Source organism: Phyllostomus hastatus, unplaced genomic scaffold, assembly GCF_019186645.2.
Source record: "Phyllostomus hastatus isolate PE091 unplaced genomic scaffold, TTU_PhHast_1.1 phas_contig_244, whole genome shotgun sequence".
NCBI classification, from domain to species: Eukaryota; Metazoa; Chordata; class Mammalia; order Chiroptera; family Phyllostomidae; genus Phyllostomus; species Phyllostomus hastatus.
The window spans coordinates 3,576,261-3,597,572 of NW_025333796.1; the positions used below are offsets into that span (position 1 = coordinate 3,576,261).

General features: G+C 57.1%; 1 protein-coding gene across 2 annotated transcripts in view; it reads right to left on the reverse strand.

The window, feature by feature from the left end:
* ESYT2 (extended synaptotagmin 2) overlaps positions 1-21,312 on the reverse strand; it is a 49,968-nt gene that overhangs the window by 19,372 nt on the left and 9,284 nt on the right. For both annotated transcript variants that reach the window (XM_045837777.1, XM_045837778.1), the window contains exons 2-9: positions 15,468-15,509; positions 14,520-14,654; positions 11,752-11,828; positions 9,766-9,838; positions 9,475-9,564; positions 2,838-2,893; positions 1,856-1,976; positions 871-1,047 (exon numbers count right to left, since the gene is read on the reverse strand). In XM_045837777.1, coding sequence (XP_045693733.1) covers positions 871-1,047; positions 1,856-1,976; positions 2,838-2,893; positions 9,475-9,564; positions 9,766-9,838; positions 11,752-11,828; positions 14,520-14,654; positions 15,468-15,509 — 771 coding nt within the window. The remainder of the gene's footprint in view (positions 1-870; positions 1,048-1,855; positions 1,977-2,837; positions 2,894-9,474; positions 9,565-9,765; positions 9,839-11,751; positions 11,829-14,519; positions 14,655-15,467; positions 15,510-21,312) is intronic.

A 21,312-nucleotide genomic window follows, 5' to 3' on the forward strand; every position in this document is an offset into this window, starting at 1 on the left:
ACCCGGGGTCACTGCACACTGTGACCAGCACGTCACCACGTGCTCTCCTCCGGCGCAAAGCCCCCGTGCAGCACCGCGTCCTCCCACGGTCAGACCGCGCGCCCTCGCGTCTGGAGCGCGTGTCCACCCAGTAACAGTCTGCTGGGCTCGTTCCCGGTGCGGTGCCTCTCAGGGGGCCGAGCTCGGTGGCACGGGGACAGGGCGGCCCACAGCCCGGTGCGGGCTCCGCGCAGACACTGACTGCCCTTGGATGACCAAGCCCCACTCCGAGGCCGGGGGGGCGGGGCTGAGCAGCTGGGGGAGCAGGACCCGCACTAGCGCGGGCGGGGGCTCTGCGTTCAGACCCCCGGAACTGCTGCTGCGGCAGCTCCACTCCGGAGGCGTCAGGTGGGAAAAGGCGGCCACGTAAAGAACACGTGTGCCTTGCGCGTACACCGGCCAGTTACAATGCTGACCCCGAGAGCTGGGACCTCTCGGGGCGAAGAAAAGATGGACTCTACTCAGGAAACGGCTGTTACAGCTCAGGCCCGTCTGCGTCTGCTGACGAGGACGGACGCCCCGCCGTGTTGGAGGACCCTTCTTCACCAGACAGAGTGCGACCTTGTTCCCGCACACGTCTGTGTCTGTGGATAACAACACAGAACATTCGCGCTATGAAAAAACGGTGCAGTTATTTGTTGCAACGGCTTTATGCACGTGTCGTCTAAAACGTCACAAAGCGTCACGTGTCAGCAGGGCACCCACGACTGCAGGGACAGCAGGTGCGGCACGTTCCAGGCGCGCGGCGGGGGGCGGGGTGTGCGGCGAAGAGGACGTCGGCTGCCGCCCAGGGGGACAGCGGGGAGGAGGGACCTGGGGGCGCAGCCTCACCTCGTACACCTCGTTCCACCTCGGGCTCAGGTTCTCCTTGATGACCTTGCTCTGGAAGATCTGGCTGCCGACTCGGATCACGCCGTAGGGGTCTGACTTGCCCTTGACAAGCCCCTTAAGGAAGGTGTCCTTCCCCTGGAGGTCCTGAGCTTCAACGAAGTGTATCCTGAGAACACCCTGGAAGGACAAGAGGCCGGCGGCTCACCGCTTCATCCCGCAGACGGGAGCGCCGGCTGGGCCCAACCGTCTGCCCACCCAGGAACACGGTGCGCAGGGAAGAGACGCGTGAGCACGTGGGGCGTGAGTGGCTGGGCCCCCAGGAGACTCCGCGCAGACGCCCCAGCCGTCACTCCAGACCCGCCTCGTGGGGCCCAGAACAACCCTGTTTGGACGCCACAGTGAGCGACACTACGTCGTGGGGGTGTCGGCCCGTCAGGGAGCCTGTGCTGTGCGCTGGTCACTCTGCGACCCCAGGAAACACTGTCGCCACCCTCTTTCGTGGAGAGGAAGCTGAAACCCTGAAGCACACACTACTCTCAGACTCCAAACACAGTTCGCAGCTCCTGAATGTTGTTTAAGTGATAAACGAAAAATACTTTTCCTGCTTTCAGGGCAAACAAAGGCAGTACGGCTACCTTTGGGTAGCAGTCTCCCCCTCAGACCCTTTGTAAAAAGTCCCGGGTCACGTTCCTGACGCAACCAGCTCAGGAAGGCGTGTGTTCTCACCGTGTCACTCGTCAGACTCTCAGTCTCACAGAAAGCCTCTGCCCCACCGCAGAGACCGGGGTGGGGGCGACCTGCACGTCCAGAGCTCGGCTTTCTGAGTGGACGCCAGGCTCTTACACTGCCCTCCGCCAGCTACAGAGTGCGGCGGACAAACCAACCACCAGCTGCACCACCGCCCACGCGAGGCCCCGACACCCAGGGCCGCTACCGGCCCACCACGGCCGCCTGTCGGTGGTCACGGAGGCCGGGACACGCTCACCTTCGGTATCGGAAACCGCAGCTGGGCTATCTGAACCTCGCTGACGAGCGGAACAGTGATTCGATTGGGAAGCACCAGGTGGTTTGATATTATATCCAAGATGATAGTATCTGATAGGCCACTGTTGGGTGGGAGGCAAAAAGAACAGAGCGATGACCAGACTCACCCATCCGGGGCCGCCACCTTCGGCAGCCGCGCACCGTGAGCCGACAGGGTGGGCGCGGTCTCCCCTCCAGCCCAGGCGGAGGCCCGCGGGGACACCCGGCGGAGACGCTGCCTGTCCTGGAGGCTGTGTTCTCAGATCCGTGCCGGCATCCCAGGGGACGTTCCCTGCGTTCCCTCACAGCTGCATCTCCGGTTCATCCCTGAACAGCTCACACACGTTTCTCTCAATTTCTTTGTGACACAAAGTATCTCAAACTTCCCCTCCTTCCCATGGCAGGGCCAGGAGGGCGTCGCCGCTCCCAGGAGGGACGTGAGGCTGACGGACCCAGGTAGGTGCGCACATGGGAAATCCCACGGCCCAGACCCTGGACGGCTACACGCGAGCGGAGGGGCAACCAGGGACAACGAGGACAACGCGGGTACGCGCCCCGCCCCTCGGCTCCCGGGGCCAGGACTACCTGCCACCCCCTCAGAGGAGGGGCTGCAGCTTGAAAAGAACCCGGAAAGGGCTCGCCTCAGAACATATACTTGCTGTTCGAGTTTTCTTTATTTCCCTGGGAAACTAATAAGACCCAAACTTAAAAATGAACTCACAAGACAGTGCAAGGCTGCCCTGTCCATTCAGAAACATCTGAGCTGCAGGGGAGCGGCCGCCTGCAGCCCTGCCAACACCGCATCGGCGCCTCGGGCCCAGCGCCCGGGGCAGGAGCGGCTGCTGCGAGGGCCCAGCCCCGGCCCCGAGGGCTCAGGCCTCTGACGCCGCCCCCGGGCTGACCACAGCACTCGGACTGACCACAGCACTGGACAGGATACTCACTTCAGCCCGGGGATGTCGAGAAGATTGGTCAGGCCTGTCCAGTTAATTTCCAGAAGCTGTTTTTAAAAAAAGGGGGACACGCTGTTACCCACGTGATGTCCAATTATCGAACCGAGCCGCCCACGGTTGTTTCTTCGCAGACAGAACACTGCCCTGCACCCTGTTTTTCACCGGGAAAGGCACCCGGCCACCGTCCTGCGGGTGCCTGCAGAGCCGCCTGCCGTTCCATTTGGCGACGGTGTCGTCGTTTCCCCAGGAAAAGCGTGGGGTAACTTACATACCCATCCCCCTTTGACGGGCACTGAGAACACTCGTATTATTTCTCTTTTGTTCAGTCAAGATTCAGTGAGTATCTTTTTACACGCATGTTCTGGGATGCGCACGCAGCTGACTTACAAAAAGTGGAAGTTCGGGTCAAAGATACATACCTGCTCACTTGTTATGTTGACAGTGCTACCTAATTACCATAAAGAAATACTGTACTGATTTATATTCCCACCAAAAGTGTAAGAAAATGTTCCTTTTTTATATCCTCACCAAAAAAGAAATTAAAACTCAGTCCAGTGTGCAGTTGAAAACTGCACACTTTACCACTGTCCCAATGTGCACTTCCCTGATATTAGAGGGACATGTTCCTTTCGCTCGACACCTGGGGGTTCCGCTCATCTCCCCAGCGGGCGTTTGTCTTAGAACGACGCCCACACAGCAGGCCGTGTGGGTGTGGGTGGGCAGAAACCATCGACTGGAAACACTGCTTTTCCTACCAAAATGGATGCTGCACCGAGTCAACGTGCTTGTGCTCTCCATCTGGGAAGAGACGCCAAGTGAAACCGCACGATCGCCTCTCCCACAGGGCTGCAGGAACCGTCCCGGCTCAAATCCCCTCGGGAAGCGGCTGGTTATAAACAAGCACAATCCAGGAGTCCAGGGTCTCTCGGGAAGACCCAACGAGAAAGCAACCAGCTTTAAAAGTCCTCAGAGACTGAGGTTTCTCAGCCAAAGAGAAATGAGATGTAAACGCACATGGCTAATAGCAGTCCAGACCCACACCCCCCACAAAGACAACAGGCCTGAAAGCAAGAGCAACTCGGGGTGACCGCCCCCCCAACCCTGGACATCAGGTCCACAGATGTCTTCCACTGAGAAGAACCAGGGACACTGACGGAACAGCAGACGCCAGGCCTGGGCGTCTGGTTCAGTCAGAAAGCTTCAGGGAACACCCAGGACTGATGGGGGCCTGTCAAAGGGCAGGTCCCCTGGAAGGGGCCGTGGCCGGAGATGACAAACCTCCTGTCAAGTGATGGAGGGCCAACGCACACAGCCCTCATCAACATGATAAGGCACGCGTGTCTAAATGCTGCCCGAGTTCAGAGACACAACACGCCGGGGAGGCGGGCACAGGGTCCGTGGAAGGGCAGGCAGGACCCAGCCTGATGTGGGAAGACAAACCTGAACGCAAGACACAGGCCTGGAAGGGGAGCTGACCTGTCCCTGAGCACCGGGGGGACCTGGGGGCAGGACGGGCCCCGAGTGGATAACGGAGGGAGCGGTGGACGAGTGTGTGCACAAGTGTGAGCGTGAGAGTGCGTGTGAGAACACGTGTGTGTGAGAGGTTTGAAAGCTGCGTCTGGAAAGCCGACACCGGGAGACAGGGAGGAGCCCACGGGGAGGGACGAGCTACTAAAATTAGTGCCCGTCCCCCAGCGTCTGGGTGACTCAGATCTGTTTCGGGAAACTGAAGGGCCAGGAGTCGAGTTTCCAAAGGCAGGAAACCAGCTCGGGCTGCTGTGGCTCCTCTGCAAGACACAGGACAAGCAGCGAGCGGGTCCCGTGTCCCTGGGACACGACGACGACTGCACCCTGCTTCTCACAGACGCTCACGGCCGTGCCGGCTCCTCTCTGCTGTCCCAGGACGCGCTGCCGCACGGACGGAGACGAACCCGCAGTTCGACGACAGCCGCGGCGCACTGCAGCACGTACTACACACCGGGCACCCTAAGTGCGTTCATTACGTGGTGCAGAACATGAATCACCTAGGAAGTCCGCTACGACTGCAGGCTGGTGGCTCCCACCCTTCTCCGGTGTTTTTGAATTAGTCACCTTGGGCTGGTGGTAAAGGTCAGGAATATTTTTCGTGTGCTGTAAAGCTCCTGGGGCTGCCAGCCTCCACGGGGGATGCAGAAAACCGGAAACAGCATCACTGCTGAGTGCTGGAGCTGAGGCAACGGGGGCCCCAGCCAGCCAGCAACCCCTCCTCAGAGGCAGCAGCCCCACAGGGTGGGAGAGACGACTCCAGCTGCAGGCGGGGCACTCACGGTGAGTGGGGGTGAGCCAGCGTCAACCCACTCACGTCCACAGACCCAGGGCGTGTGCAGCCCATTTGGTGGGCCAGCAGCATGGGCTGGCTGCAAAGCCTGGGGACCGGGGCGACCCACAGCCGCAGGGGTGAGGCCGGGAGACAGCAATGCTGCTGGAGGGACACAAGACCCGCTCCCCACTGTGACAGACAGAGCCCCTGGGAGGGACACGCAGGTGAGGTCCACCGCAGCCGGGGACACAGCAGGAAGAGAAGGTGCCTCGGGGAGGGGAGGGCACCACCCCAGGCCCTGACCATCGGAGAGCCCGTGTGGCTGGGTCAGTGTGTGGAAACCCACCCGCACAAGACCCACCAAAGACACAGGCACGAGGAGGGCAGAGTCACTAAAGAACACCAGCCCCAAGACGCACCCCGGGCCAGGGCAATGCGGGGCGCCCGCCCCCACCACTGGGGTGCAGCAAGCCTGTGCCTCTGATGCAAGCGATCAAACCACAGATCCAAGAAACTCAGTAACTCCCACAACACCCGGCAGGACAAACACCTCCAAAGCTGCCAGGGCCCGACGGGAAGTGAGGTGTGGTGTGGGGCGAGACCTCCCCCGCACTGCTGCCCCTCCGCAGGGGTGTAGGGTCCGCTGCGGGGAGCCCTCCTCCAACACTGCACCCTCCCCGCTCCTGCGACCCAGGCCCATACCTGCCCTGTCGCAGCAGCAGGGCGGGGCGGGCGGGCGGCTCACTGCCCCTGGGGAGCAGGCAGCTGTGACGCTGGCACATGGACCAGAGGAAGTGGCCTCAGCAAGAGAGACCCAACGAGGGCGGGGCGTGCTGGGGGGAGGTGGTCCAGAGGCTGCACTCACCTGCAGCCCCACCGGGGCTTCAGGGGACAGCCGTCTGGGCGGGCGACCTCCACTTTCCAGTCAAGCCCCACCTTTGCTTCAGGCGCCTCAGCTGCAGACAGGATCCAACCCCTCCTCACAGTCGCTGCACAAGGGCGACTCGTGCCCCCCGCCCAGAGCAGGGAACAACGCCGTGGGAGCGCCCCACAGAGTGGACGCACTGGCGGCAGCGGCCCGAGCGTCTCCCGGGCAAGCTCCAGAACAGGCCTCCCGGACTCACTCTCCTCTCAGCAGCAGCCCCGGGATGGGTCTGGAGAGGACCCCAGGGTGCTGGGGCACCCAGGAGAGTGTGTGCCAGGGCGACGCCCACAGCTGTCCAGCCAGCAGGGCTGAGTGGCCGCCAGTTCCACAGACACGGCCAAGGGCAGGCGCCGGCTCGTTCCGGCTCCCACCAGAGCCTCCGTCCAAGCTCCTGTGCTCACCAGCACTTGGGGTCCCTGTCAGGACCCCCCGGGATGCTGGACCCACACGGAGGAAAACATTTCCTTCCTTAAAAACCTGAGGACTTGTACATGCCAGGCCCCGGGGCAAGTGGTTTTCATCCACTGACGTTTACCTACTCTCTGCATTTAATCCCGTGAGGTCGGTGTGACTGTCACCCCACCCCCCACCCCCCTTACAGCCCGGAGGACTGAGGCCCAGGGAAGTTACATGAATGGTTCTCGCCCACAGTAGGAAGAGGAAGAACCAGGAGGAGAACCAGGCTGGAGGACCCCGGGCCTCGCGTTCCACCGCCACACAACCACGCACACGATCGAAGCTGACCCAAACCCACCCACAAGCAGAGGCGCGTGTAAAGGGTCCCTGTGGGTCTGCGACACTGTGCTTCTAAATCATCAGGATTAAAAAAAACAAAAACCCCACAAGTCTCTCACTGTATTTTTCACTGGGGTGAGAAGAATTACTTGGCAGCCAGCCGTGAAATTTGTTCTCATATTTTCCAGTTGCAAGTAACTGAAGAACTCCCTCTGTCCGAGGCATGTGCTTGGTGACTTTATTCCCCATATAAGGAAATGAAAGATTCTGAACGTTTCAGAGCCTCATCCTTCTTTTCGGAGCACTGGAACTTCGCTTGGAAGTTAGGATGACGTTATTTTTTTTAAGATTTTACTTATTTTTAAAGAGACAGGACAGGAGGGAGAAAGAGAGAAACATCAATGCATGGTGGCCTCTCTTATGGCCCCTACTGGGGACCTGGCCTGCAACCCAGGCATGTGCCCTGACTGGGAATTGAACCGGTGACCTTTCGGTTCACAGGCTGGCACTCAGTCCACTGAGACACACCAGCTGGGGCTGATGTTATTTTTTAAAGTAACTACACCTAGAAGATCCACTAAGGAAGAGTATTTGGATTCTGAACTTCAATAAAAAGACACTTCATTAAATAATTAAAAATTCACGGTAAATTAAAATACTCAGCAATTTGTCAAAGATTACCTTTTTATACTTATTAATGCTTAAATATACTAGCTTTTAAAATCATTTATGATTCTCTTCACTTCTCAGTATTTTAGTAAGTTAAAATTTAGCACAAAGGTTCCTTAACAGCTTTAGAGTGTCACCATGCTTTGTATGTAGCAGCCCCTCCAGTCTGGGGGGGAACGCAGTCCAAGACCCCCGGGGGCTGCCTGCACAAACTATGTTCCCCCAGTGTGTAAAAAAGTACCTACGATGCAGCTTAACTCATGAGTGAGGCACAGTGAGAGATGAGCGACAGTAACGAACGTGAACTAAACAAAGACAAAGTAAAGTCGGAGCTGCCTGGACACAGCACCGTGGCGGCCGATCTGACCACAGCACCGGCTCCTGCGTCACCTGTGGGCAGGTGGTGTGTGGCCTGGCGACTGGACGAGGTGGCGCACATCCGGGACCGCGTGGGATCTCATCTTGCCACTCAGAGCAGCACACGGTTTACGACTTATGACGTGTTTATGTCTGAATTTTCCATTTAACATTTTCAGACCACAGTCAGCTAGAGGTAACTAAAACCATGAAAAGCAAAACCATCAGTAAGGGGGGAACTACTGTCGTTAAAATATATTCAAAAGAAGCCCATGTTTAAGCAACAGAAGGGCAATGAGAGTAATAATGTCCGTGGAATACTCGGCGAGGACACGGAGGAAGCACCACTCACAGTCTGGTCTGGACAAACCCAACGATAATTTGCATTAAGTCACTCGCATCAAACTGCACAACAGAGATTCCCATTTTAAACTGTACGTGATGTTAGCGGTACCTCCAGGGAGGGCTCCTCGAAGGTAACAAAACAGCATTTTGTGGCGAGCCAGCTGAGAAACGGGCCGGGCCTCCCTCAGACACGCACTGAGCTGTGTGGAGACAGAGGCTGTGCTTTCTAAGAGTTGACAGGTCACGCGCGACGAGGCCCAGGGCTCTCTGGGCGCCACGGGCGTGAGGAGGAGCCCTGGCTACGCTGCCCTGGGAAGGGCACACGGGGCTGAAGGCAGCGTTGTGGACGAGGACCAGACGAGGGGCCAGGGAGGCTGGTGGGCTGCTACTGACCCTGCACGACAGCCCCTCCCTGGGGCGGGATGGAGCCGGCGGGGATGCTCCTGGGGCAGCGACGACGGGAAATGAGGCCACGGACAGTGACCCGGCCATGCCACAACACAGGTGGGAGGCCACCCCCAGGGAGCCCTCTGCACCCCAGGAAGGGGCCCTAGTGGTGAGTGACGGCCACCAAGGACACAGCTGAGGCAGGAGGCCAACCAGAGGCCGCGGGAGCCAAGGTGAGGGGGGCCTACATAGGACTGATACCTCTGTTCTCCTATTTTTGTGGTTAATAATAAGTATTGGCCATTTATAACAAAAAACTGGAATACCACACATATCTCACCATGTAAAGGAATGTAACATTATGGTCTATCCAAGTGTTAGAACATAGCTCAGTATGGGGAACCTTTATGACTTTTAAAAGCCTGCTGTACTGACTGCAGTCCACTCACTGCGATGGGCAGGCCGTGCGTGGGGTCCGGGGGACGGGAGGCAGAGCCAGGTGGCGTGCGGGCCCCCAGACTGGCTCTGTGACTCGACGGAGGAGGGTCCCCCTTCTCGGTCAGGAAAAGGAAGCCGTGTTGCTGTTTCGCTACGGGCGTGAGGACTCAGTGAGCAAGTGTCTGTAAATCACACCCAGCGGTAGGTGCAGAAATGCCGATACAGCAAACCGACACTGAAAAGGCGTCTGTTTTTAAATTTCCTGTGGCCAACACATCACTTCTGTGGCGAGGGAAAGCCTCCCCGTCCACAGGGAGAGACGGGCCCACGCTGGGGCCTGCAGAGGTGAGAGCGAGCAGGCCCCACGCCTCAGAGCCACGGAGAGGCCGCTTCTCTGTGCGCGCCACCTGCCCCCGACACACCCGCCTCCTCGCCGCGAGCGGGAAGGCGGGGACGAAAGAAACGTGACTCACCGGCTTCCTGAGGAAGAAGATGGACAAGGCTCCCACCAGGGGCATGTCTCCAATCAGCGGTTCCAGGATCACCCGCATCGTGCCGTGAATCTAGCGCAAACGGAAGCAAAGCGTGGAACAGTGAGCAGGGCGCGGCAGTTGCGATGCAGGAAGGAGGCACGTGACAGGCGTAGTAAAGCCGAGGGCAGAACCCACAGAGAAATCTAACTGCCAAGAAATGAAGCCCTCACCATTTTCCTTCCAAGCAAGCACAGAGGATTTTAGGAGACCGTGAAATCTGAAAAACCTCACCTGTATACTTTGCACACCAGCTCTACAAAAGTACCGCCTGATCTCCAGGTCGATCTCACAGTTTCCTACAAAACTAGCAGAGAAGGGTTCTGTGTTACACTCTCCCCCTCGCCACAGACCTGCAAGGTAAACAACCTGAACAAACAAACGGGGCCACGGGAGCTTCCAGTGGGAGCCTGCGGCCTGGGTCTATCTCACGGTCGGTCGGGGCTGCGGGCTTCTCTGCCCCCGCCAGACCCGCCGGACCCACGGCCGGCGGCAGCCCGGCTCCTGTGACAAACGTCCCCCTTCCCAAAGGGAACCCTGGAGCAGTGTCGTGATGGAATGCGGTTTTCATTTGTTTTATAAACAACTAAGTTTGTTGAAACAACAAAGTTTAGATGGCATTTGTCCACAAGCAAAGAGGCGCCCAGGCTCCCGGCCCTGAGAAAACCCGAGAGCCCCGGACCCCAGTGCCGGGGCTGCGTGAAGCCTCATCTTCCTCACTGACGAAGTCACTGAGATCCTACGTGAAGGTCGACACTTAGTGGGTGGGGCCTGTGTGACCCGACGGCCCCCTCAACCCCAGAAGGCCTCACTCTGCACCTCTGGAACTCCGGCCCCAGGGAACAGGCGCTCCCAGCCGCAGCACCTGCTGTCTTCCGGTCCGTCTGGACGGCTGGCCACCAGGATGGGAGCGAGGTGCTATCGTTTCGCAGCCGATTTGCACTTTTCTGATGTGTAGTGAGGCTGAGCGCCTCTCCACTTGCCCGTGGTCCATTCGTAGGCCATCCCTGGGGAAGGTCCACTCGCACCCTTTGACGCGGCTGAATCTGGTCCCTCGTCTCGTGGTTGAGTGGCGGGCGCTCTCTGCACACCCCCTGCTGTGGAGGCCGCCCCTCACCAGACGTGCGGGGGGCGCACTGGCGCCGCCGCTGCTCTCAGGGCCGACGTGTAACAGCATCCGTCCTCCACACCCTGAGCACGGGCGTCTTTCCACGCCTCGTCTTCAACGTGCCACAGCGACGCTTTGTGTTCGCATGACACAGGTCTGTCCCCTCCTCGGCTAAACCGATTCCTAAGCATTTTATTCCTTTTGGTTCCACTGTAAAAGAAACTGTTTTTAAACTTCCTTCTGAGCTGTACACTGGCAGCGTATAGACTGGAACTGGTTTTTGTGCTGATTTTGTATCCTGCCACTCTGCTGAGCTCATTTATTAGTGCTAAGAGGTTTTCTGTGGGACCTTTGGTGTTTTCTACGCAGAAGATTGCATCACCCGTGAACAGAGATCATCTCACTTCTTCCTTCCAAGTTGGACGCCTTTCATTTCTTCCTCGTCCTAACTGCCTTCCAGGGCTGGGTTACACTGTAGTGGTGAGAGTGGGCACCCTGGCCTTGGCCCGACCTCGGAGGAGAAGCTCTCTGTCCTCCGCCACCGAGGAGGGTGTTTGCTCTGCATCACAAAGGCTGAAAGCAACCTCGTCTTTCCTGCTCTGCAGAGTGCTGTCCCTGTGGAACAGGGGTGAGCTTTGCCGCAAGCTTTCCCTGCACCCGCAGAAATGATCACACGGTGCTCTTCCTTCACACTGTCAACCGGGCGCGCCCCACTGATGCATTTCCATGCTGAACGACGCCCGCGCCTCAGGGATGCGCCCACCCGGCCATGGCCATGGTGTGAGGTCCTTTCAGTGTGCTGCTGAATTCGGTTCGCCAGTGTTTTGTTAAGGAGTTCGGCATCAGTGGTTGTAAGGAATTCGATCTGTAGTTTTCCTCTAGTGCCTTTAATTTCTTTTGCTTAACATGTTTTGTGAATGGCAATTACCTAGGCTATCAGGAACTCAGGAAGTAAACAAGTGGGGGTCGTCATCAAGCACTTACACAAACCCCACCAGACACCAGGGGAGAGCTGCGCCCACTGCAGCCCCCACCACGTGGGCGTAGCTAAGTGACAGTAGGTTACATTACGTCACAGACCACGGCACAAACGGGACACAAACAAAGCTTACCTGACCTGAAGGTCCAGGATAATTTGCCTTTTGTCCACATTTTCAGTGTACACCTTGACACCGTTGATCCTGAGGGGCTGAACAAGAAGTGGCTTGTTTTAAAAACACAGGGTGGCAAACAGGGCAACAAAACCACTGAACCTCACAGCACGGCACAGAGCTGAAGAGAATGCGCCCCGGCGTCCGGCGACCTGAAGGACAGCCTGCTACCCACTGTGCCAGCCCAGCGAGGCGCTTGACCTCTGACCCTCCAACGCAGGGGCGCCCGTGGGACCAAGGACACGGGGACGCAGGGCGCTCGGCGCACCGAGGGCACGCAGCAGCCCTGGCCTCTTCCCACGCACTTTCCCCTCTGCTCTGTCCCACCACATTGCGTGAAACTCAACTACCTTCCATTTCTTTGTTTCTTGTAGTTTTTCATTTCTTAAGATTTTCACAAAAATGGGACTTTTGAATGCATCGGAATTACCAGCGGTGGGCACTCTCCACCCCTGACACGGGACGCAGGGTCTGAGTCAAATGGCCGTGAAAAGCGAAGGTGGGTGGGTCAGCACAAACGCTCCCTCTGGAGGGCCCACGCACAACACCGTTCAACAGCTCCTCTTCCGTCCGTCCACCCGAGACCCTCCCGCTCTGGAACAGCTCCGCGCGCCCCCGCTGGCCGGGTGGAGGCGCCTCAGCAGGCCCCAGGGTGAAGCGCTCAGTCTTCACCAAGAGCCACGCTCCCAACACCCGGGTCCCGGGCTTCTCCCCGAGGACACCAGCTCAGACACGGCCAGACAGACGGATCACCAGAGACACAGCGGCCGCGTCGTGTGGACAAGTGGAAGTGGGCGTGGGCGTGGGGCTCGGTGCCTGCAGCTTGGATGTTTGCCTCGGACAACGAATCCTCCCTCCGCTCTGATCACAGGTTAGAAGAAGGGGGGCCGACCCTGACCCCAACGTGAGAGCACCAGCTAAGGAAGGACAGACACCCGACGGCCCTGAGGGACTCGGCTCAGAGGGGCAGTGCGGACACAGCGCCCCGCCTGGGGCTCCGCCTCCACCAGACGCCGAGTTCCCCGCGCCTGTGGGATGCCAGTGGGGCGACGTTGCCGCCTTCCCCTACTGGTCAGCCCCGCTCTTCCCGTTCCTGCGGTTCCCAGCGACGCTCTCCCGCGGTGAGAGCAGGCGCCAGCCCGGGGCGGAGGCGGGGGGCGGTTAGAACCCTAAACCTCCACCCACATGAGCACAGAGCACGCAGGCGGAGGTTGGCTTCGGCCAAGAACGGTTTTTACGTTTTTTAAAGGGTTGTAGAGGAAGGGGACCGGAGGAGAGCATGCCTCAGAGACTCCCTGTGCCTGTCAAAACTGAAGCAGTGTTCTGGCTCCTGCTTCACAGTCACATAGCATTCTGACTGGTCACAGCCTGTTGTCACCTTCTCGGGTTGCAGAAGTCAAGTCGGTGGCGCGGGCGAGTGTCCCACAGGGCCCCTGGGCAGGCCCGTGGGCTCACCAGCAGCAGACGACCACGGCCCGGCTGCCTGGCTGTACTGGGAGGTCGCAGCACTGCGCGGGCGCCTGCGCACAAGCCTGGGTCCCGTGGAGCTCCGGTGGGCCGAGCCGTCTCCACACAGAGATCACCCCTCATGGGGGCGGGCGGCCTGTGCAGGGTGGGTGGGAACCAGTCTGGGGGCCAGCCAGACACCAGCCACGTGCATTAAAGCCCCAACAGGCGACGCAAAGACCCCCGAGTCTGGCTCTGCTTCTCTAGCACTGGTGTGTGTGAACTGTGTGGCGGGCATCCTAAAATGTGCTAGACACTTGTTAGGTCACATGAAACAATGTTACCTTAAAGCCAAAATAACATTAAATGTCAATTACACCTCAATAAGAAAAGTCACCTTAAACTGTTGCTAATTACTGGACTTAAAAAATACAAAAAGGAAGCTTATCATGATCAACTAATTGAGGAGTCCTGAGAGTTTCACTAGAAGTGCCACCGGAAATTAGCAGACCTCCTCTGCACACACAGACTCGCCTCAGAGATCCTGCAGGCTCGATTCCAGACCAGTGCCAGAAGACCACTGTCAGTAAAGTGAACCCATAAAAGTTGGGGTACCCCAGTGCATACAAAAGTTCTGTTTAGCCCAGGCTGGTGTGGCTCAGTGGACTGAGCACCAGCCTACGATCCAAAGGGTCGCTGGTTCTATTCCCAGTCACGGCACAAGCCTGGGTTGCAGGCCAGGTCCCCAGTAGGGGGCGCACGAGAGGCAACCACACACATGTTTCTCTCCCTCTCTTTCTCCCTCCCTTCCCCTCTGTAAAAATAAATAAGTTCTGTTTACACTATATTGTAGTCTGATAAGTATGCAATAGCATATATCTTTTAAAAATGTGCGTATGTTCATTAAAAGACATGCTAGTTGCTGAACCTTTAGAGCAAGTTCCCATCCCTTCCAGCAGAACAGGTTGCTGAAAACTGCAAAGTTCATTCTGACAGAACAGGGTGGAAAGACCCCCCCCCCACCCCCGCACCCCCACACACAGTGAACCTGATCTGGCCGAAAGACCACAGTGGACAGAGGAGGGCAGGGAAGGACCCTCGATGGACCGGGCGAGGCAAGGGCACCCCACGAGGGGCAGCGCCCCGAGAGCTGCACGAGCCCCGCCAGGCCCGCCCAGGGAGCAGCGCTCTCTGGGACGCAACACGGAGGACTCGGCCCACGGCTTCGGTTTTCACCGCAGCGGCAGGCGCGCACACGCGAGGACACTTGCGGGGGAGCTGACCTGCTGGCCGATGTCGACTCTGGTGAAACTGAAGGTGCTGAGGTGGGCGTTGGCTCCCCGCACGGCCGGCTCTATGGTCTCCCGGAACAGCTTCTCTATGAACTGGCAGATGAAAGGCCACATGTGCTTCACCGTCTGCAGAGGAGAGAGGACCTGGGTGAAACGACACGCTGCGCGCACAGTGTGCCTGCGTCACAGTGAAAGTGCACGCCCTCGGAGTGCGCCAGAGCTTGTGAAAGTTAAAGGGGGGAGCTTTTGGCTATTCAAAAATCAACATGATTTTAAATTTTAAAATGTATCACAACAATAAACTACTGATTAACCAATATGTTGTAGGAATTAGTCATTCTGGTAAAGCATTCTACTTAACCATGTCAGCACATTTAATGATCGCTAAAACCCAGAAAATCAGAAAACCCTGCGGCTTCAACTGTGCAGATCCCAAAACTGTACAGATCCCAATGAACAAAAAGTGAGTTTCCTTTAAAGTGGACTAACTTCCAGACCCGTGAGGGAACCACTGTCTACGTTAGTTCTCACTCCACAGCTCTGAGGACACATAAATATGGAGACAGCAGATCGACTTCAGGGTCCAGTGACCTAAAAATAGAACCTTTTTTAAACCATTAGATAATAGAAATTATCTATTTCTAGGATCATTTCCCTCTTCAAAATGTTCCCAGAATTCTTCCTCATGATTATCGTCTAGACCCGAGCAGTAGACAGAAGGTCAAAGAAACAGCTCACTGAACATCTCACTGATTTTCTCGGAGCAAAGGCAGTTTTCACTGCTCAGAAGAGGAAAGCGACGCAGCGTCTGCAGCTGAGCTCTTCGGGAGCAGAAGCCAGTCCAAGCGGGTTCACACGGTGTCAACATCCCAGCTCCCAAATATGGAAGGATGGCATCCCATCCCCGAATTCCCACCGTTCCGCATTCTGCTCCCTTACCTTATTTAGCCATTCTGCTCTTTCCGTGTCTGGAAAGTGAACCTACGAAGAAAACACACACACGTGACTGAGGGACCCCATCCCGCAGGCCTGCTGCTTGCTCGTGCAGCGCCTCCTGAAGCTCCCTGAAGCCTGGAAACGGCTGCGGGGGTGGGGGGGTTGGGGGGGCGGGGACTGGACCGCGTGGCCCTCGGCCCTGCATTCTCCGAACACTCTGCAGCAGGAGAGTCCCATGTCGCCAGAGGCCCCAGGCCCTCACCCACATCCCTGCCGTCCCGGGGAACCCCCGACAAGCACTCCTCAGGGGTCCCTTTCTGAAGAACCGCTTTCCCACGTGTCGGCGCTGACGTGGTCCAGAGACCCAGAGGCACAGCCTGCGGGAGCCCACCGTCCCCACGGCGGTCCTCGCTGGCCCAGCGCAGCCGCAGACGCAGGTCCCTCTCCCACGCTCTCCCAGCGAGAACCGCGCTCGAGCTCTCCGGGAGCCCCACCTGTGCCCCGGGGAGCACGAGCGTTTGCAGAGGTGGAAAGAAGCCCGTCAGGAAAAGAGGAGAACAAGTGCTTTCCTTGCTGTCAAAACGTAACCCTCTGGGAAGGAGGCCGAAGCTGCTCTCCTCGGGAGAAGCTCTGTCCTCCCTCGCCCCTCAGGAAAGGGCGGGCAGCCCCGCCCGTGTGCTTTGCTTCGGAAAAGCACGTTTCTGCCCACTTCCGATCGGAGGTCACAGGCTGGGGCCTCGCCCGGACTCCACATGCAGAGATCGCCGTGCCTGCAAGCCTGCCTGGAGACCAGACCACTCCGTTTCCAACAAAGGTGAAGAGCACGGCCAAGGCGGTTGACAGGGCTGAGCTCTCCTCAAGCCTTTCACGTAAAAGGTGCAGGAGACCAGGGAAGGCGGAAGACCCGGTCCTCGCAGGGCGGAGCGGCAGGTAACAGATCTCCCCCGAACCCAGCTCCTGGCAGACCAGTGTCCAGTGTGGACAGTGAGTCATCAAACCCAGGTCTGCTCGTTTGAAAGAATGGAAGCAAGGGTCGCTCACTGAGCACGCGCTGCATGCATGTGCGGGTCCTGTGCTGACCTGTTCCCGCACGCTACCAGCGTGAATTCTTACAACAACCTGCAACTAGGGACTGGTAATGCCCCAAGTTTATGGGTGCCTCGGTGGCAGGACGGGGACAAAAGCCCAGAGTCGCCAGCCCGTCGAGCCCACCAGGTTCTCGAGAGGCACACGGCAGTGGGAGGGTGAAGCCCGAAACCCGGGCAGCCGCCTTGCATTGCTCGAGGGGCTGGTAACAGCCAGAAGCAGAAGACTCCGCGCTCCGCAGTGATCTCCTCGCCCAGACTCCCGAGGCTACATACAGCGTTAAGTCCTGGGACAGCCGGTCAAGTCCGGCAAACGGGACAGCCGTTCACAACGAAACGCTGTTATCAGACCCAGCAGCATTTCACCCACGACTGAGAAGAGAAGGATTTAAAGACTGGTTTTTACTCGGTATTCGCACTCCTTCCCACGAAAGGGTCAGGATAATTAAGTAAGAATGTCAAACTCCATGTGCATTCACCCTGTGACCCAGCGATCCCATTTCTGAGACACGATCATAGAAACAGACACAAAAGTGAGAAACGACGAGTGCAGTGCCGTCTGTAACTGTGAAGACCAGAGACAACTGAAGGGCCACCAGCGGCGGACCGGCAGGGCCCTCCCTCGAGGAAGCACGGCACAGCCAGAGGAGGAGCGGGGAGGAGCTGCCTGACCCCGATTCCCGGGGTCATTGGGACGAGGCTGCGGAATGGCTCCCGGGGTCTGTTGTAAAGAGAAAACACAGATGGAGAAAACCATGTACGACTGGCCACCCTTCACCTCAGAAGAGGGGAAGGGAAGTGTGTATGTACAAAATAGGCTTGAAAAACCTTTTAAAAAATTAACACGAACTCTAGGAAACTGTTTACCTCAGGGCCGGAGCGCACAGGGCAGGAGAGACAAGCGTGTGGTCGGGGCGAGGAATCCAGTCGCCCTCCACTCACACCGGGCTGCCCCTCGGTGGCTCGGCCGGGGGCTGCAGAGCGCAGTCCCCTGCAGGCCCCCGCACGCCCATCCCCCCACACGGCCACCGCTGTCCCCGCGTGAAATGGCATGCACGAGGAAAGTCGGAACTCGGCCTTACAATGGAGGTCTGCCTAGAGCCACACAGCCAGAGTCAGGGTCCGACTCTCAGAACCGTACGGCCGCCTCGGCGGCCCCTCTCCCACCGTCCCAGCGCCAGAGAACTTCTGTCCACCCAGGACATGCCACCTACCTCACCAAGTGGCCAGTAAGTGTGAGTCCCTGTGTTTTCAGGTCAGTGCACAGTACCAAATCCACAATGTGCAAGTACCATCAAGTGATGGCATTTGCTTCTATTTTCCATTAAATTCTTTTTTAACGACTTTACTTATTTATTTTTAGAGAGGGAAGGGAGGGAGAAGGAGAGAAGCATCAATGTGTGGTTGTTGGGGGCCGTGGCCTCCAACCCAGGCATGTGCCCTGGCTGGGAATCGAACCTGTGATGCTTTGGTTTGCAGCCCGTGCTCAATCCACTGAGCTACACCAGCCAGGGTTAAATTTTTCATAAATTACAAGGAATTACTGTCTGTTAATATAAGACATTGCCAGATTTTCAAATCCACAAAAATTTATTAACAGAGGCCACATATTATTAAAACACAGCATGCATGTTTGTATATAAACATACTTGTATGCCGCACATGTTTATAAATGCAGAAAAAGTCTACTAGGAACACATATGGAACTAGTATAACAAGGAGGCGATGAGGCTTTGATGTTTTCCTCCGTAATTCTGTTTGTTTGAATTTCTTCACGAAGCATAAACTACTTCTCTGGTTACTACTGTAATTTAAGATAAAGCTAAGAATTTTCTAACAGCACTATTCTTACACAATGAACAACTCTAAAATTCCGTGAAGATAGAATTTTCATAAATTAACTCTATTTTAACCACACTGGAAACCAGACTCTCTTACAACGTAAGTGATCTACTCCAGATCTGACTTGGAAGGACGATTTCCTGACACATCAGCTTTAAAGGCAAAGTGTAACTACGCTGATGAGACACGACACGATGACGCCTGCGGGACACGTTCCCAAGTGACCACGGCTGCGTCTCTAACGCAGCGGCTCTCTCTGTGGTCACTGCCCGGTCCCCGGGTCAGGTCTGCCGGGTGCGGCCGATTCCCACCCGCCCGCAGCCCTGAAAGCCAGAGGGACGCCACACATCGGTGGTTTCTCTCTGGCAAAGCGCCCCGGCCCCGTGACTCCCCTGGGGAGTGTGACTGCAGGTGGCAGAGCAGCGTCCCCGCCCAGCGTCGCGCGGCGGAAGGGGAACGCGGCGAGGCTGGGGGCACTTCTGACCCTGCCCCGCACTCGCGCCGCCGCTGGGCTGCTCCTCAGCCCACTGCACGTGTGCGGACTCTTCCTCCTGCGCCACAGGCTGGAGAGACTCTTCGGGGCAGTTACGTGGGTCTGACTCTGCGCCCAGAGCTAGGGGTGCGGTGCGCGCTGGCCACCCTCCTGTCCGCGGGCGGCTCGTGGCTGGTGGACCGCGGTGGGCTGCAGGGGCTGGCCCGGAGAGGTGTGGCCGCCAGCCGGGAGCGGGGAAGCGGGGGGCCGGGGCAGGGCCTGGTGCTGCCTGGAAAGGGCCCCTGAGAGGCTCGGGGAGGAGGCAGGGAGTGAGACGAGGCGGGTGTGAGAGAGTCAGCGGGGTTTGCCGTGCAGGGAACAGGGAACACCCTAAGAGACGATAGTAATGGGGTTTGCAGCGGACTCTGGCTGGATGAGGTGACGGCAGGAGCGGGAACGATAAAGCTGAAGGGCAGGTCCAGGTCGAGGCCAGCGGGCGAAGGGGCGTGACTTCACGCCACAGGCAAGGCGTCCCTCCCGGAGCTCCCGGCGGAGAAAGGACGCAGGGCCAGCAGCGGAGGAGGTGCTCCTCCGCAGGCCCCCGACCCATGCTGGAACCCCCCGGGGAAAGGGGCACGGGAGCCGCCTGCACGCATAAGGCCCTGACACGAGAACACTGGCTCCCACTGCGAAACTGACGCGGAGGGCGGAGGTGGAAGGTCGAGCCAGCTCCCAGTGGTGGAATGGCGAGGCACTCAACAGTTCCGAGGTTTCTAATTTTGAAGTGATTACTTCAAGGTGCCAAAGAAAGAGTGTACCAAAATTGAAGAAAGCAAATCTGTTTTGCTTATTAAAATTTGCCAAATTTTAATTCTGTTCACTGAGCTGAAAATCTGCTTCTCACTAATACATATTCATAAACATTTGCTTAGGTTCCGCAAAACAGAATTTAAAGTAGGAAAAACATCACAGAGAAAGACTGGGAAAATAGAAAACATGTTCCTAAGTCATATAGGAATGCACGAACACATATCGTTTGGTTTCCAGTCTTAATCTTTCAACTAAAAATAAAAAACAAGCAACACCCTCCACTAAATCTCCTTTATAAGTCCAGTTATAAAACAAGTTTTTGTAAGTGTTTATACTGTCTCCACAAACTAGAAATAATCATTGTTTGATTGTCCAAGCTTTGATTATTTTTAAGAGTTGACACTACCCAAGAAACCCCGTTTTAACCTTATCTTTAAAAAGAACAGAGGCATAGCTGGGGCTCTAGGGTGTTGACATTACCGAAGTCGTTTTGTTTAGGAGAAAGTTAAACCAAATATTCAAAGACAGAACGTCCGGGGCAGGCCCGGCACTCTGCACACGGCCCCCACCGCCCCCTCCCAGCAGCCCTTGGGACACCCAAGGGCTCCCCGTGACTGATAACGAGCACACTTGTTCAAAGTCACGGGGAGTCCGGGCACTGGACCTGGAGGGCCCTAAAGTCCCCCTGTCACACCTCGCTGAGTGTAAAGGAGGGAACAAATTTATACAGAGCTGAAATTTCTAACTAAACCGTGTTCCCCATTTCTGAACATTAGAAAACAATGACATACAACTTCAAATTAAATGAAGGAGCTGTCGTCACCCAGCACCCCCTCGAAGACGTGTCCGAGACACCGACGCCCGCAGGGACCCAGCCTGAGCCCCCCGACTGCAGGGGGACGAGGACGGCAGGCCTGCCCCAGGTGTGGGAGCTGCAGTGAGACACAGGTTCCCTTCCTAGCAAATCCAGCATTCGGGAACCAGTGTCTGGGGAATACGAAGAAAGATGCGTATCTTTACACCTGAGCATTAACAATCACCTTTAAGTAAAACTCAGAAGACAGTGGGTAAAGTGACCACTGTAGAAACCCAGTATCATTAAACCTCCAACGGTAAACTGGTCTATCAAGTTCATTTCTTCATATGCTTCCTCATTCCAAGAAGGGTTTGAGCTTTGCTCACTTCTGCATCGTTCTCTAGGCATTTATCTCAGGGGAAAAAGAAAGAAAGAAAGGGAAGGAGGAAAGAGAGAATGGAGGGAGGGAAGACAGAACTCTGACTCGGAGCAATGGCTGGCTCCGTGGACGAGTTCTTCCATCGTCTTAGAAGGAGGGAAGAGGGAATTCAGCTCCCTCAGGACAGCAACTCTGAGTGCGCCCTGTGAACAGGAGGGGCCCCAACCAGCACAGCCCTGCCTGTCCTGCCAGCAGCCCCAAGGACCCCCTGCCTGGCTCAAAGGGCCAGCCTCAGCAGGCTCACCAGCCACCTCAGGGAGGCCCCCGCCCCCCCCACCCCCCACACCAATCCCACCTGAGGGAGGGTTCCCCCATCAATCCCAAACACCAGCCTTCCTGAGAAGATCCAGACACGAGTGGTGGGTCCTTGTCAAAAACCAACAAACTAAGAACGGATGAGGCAA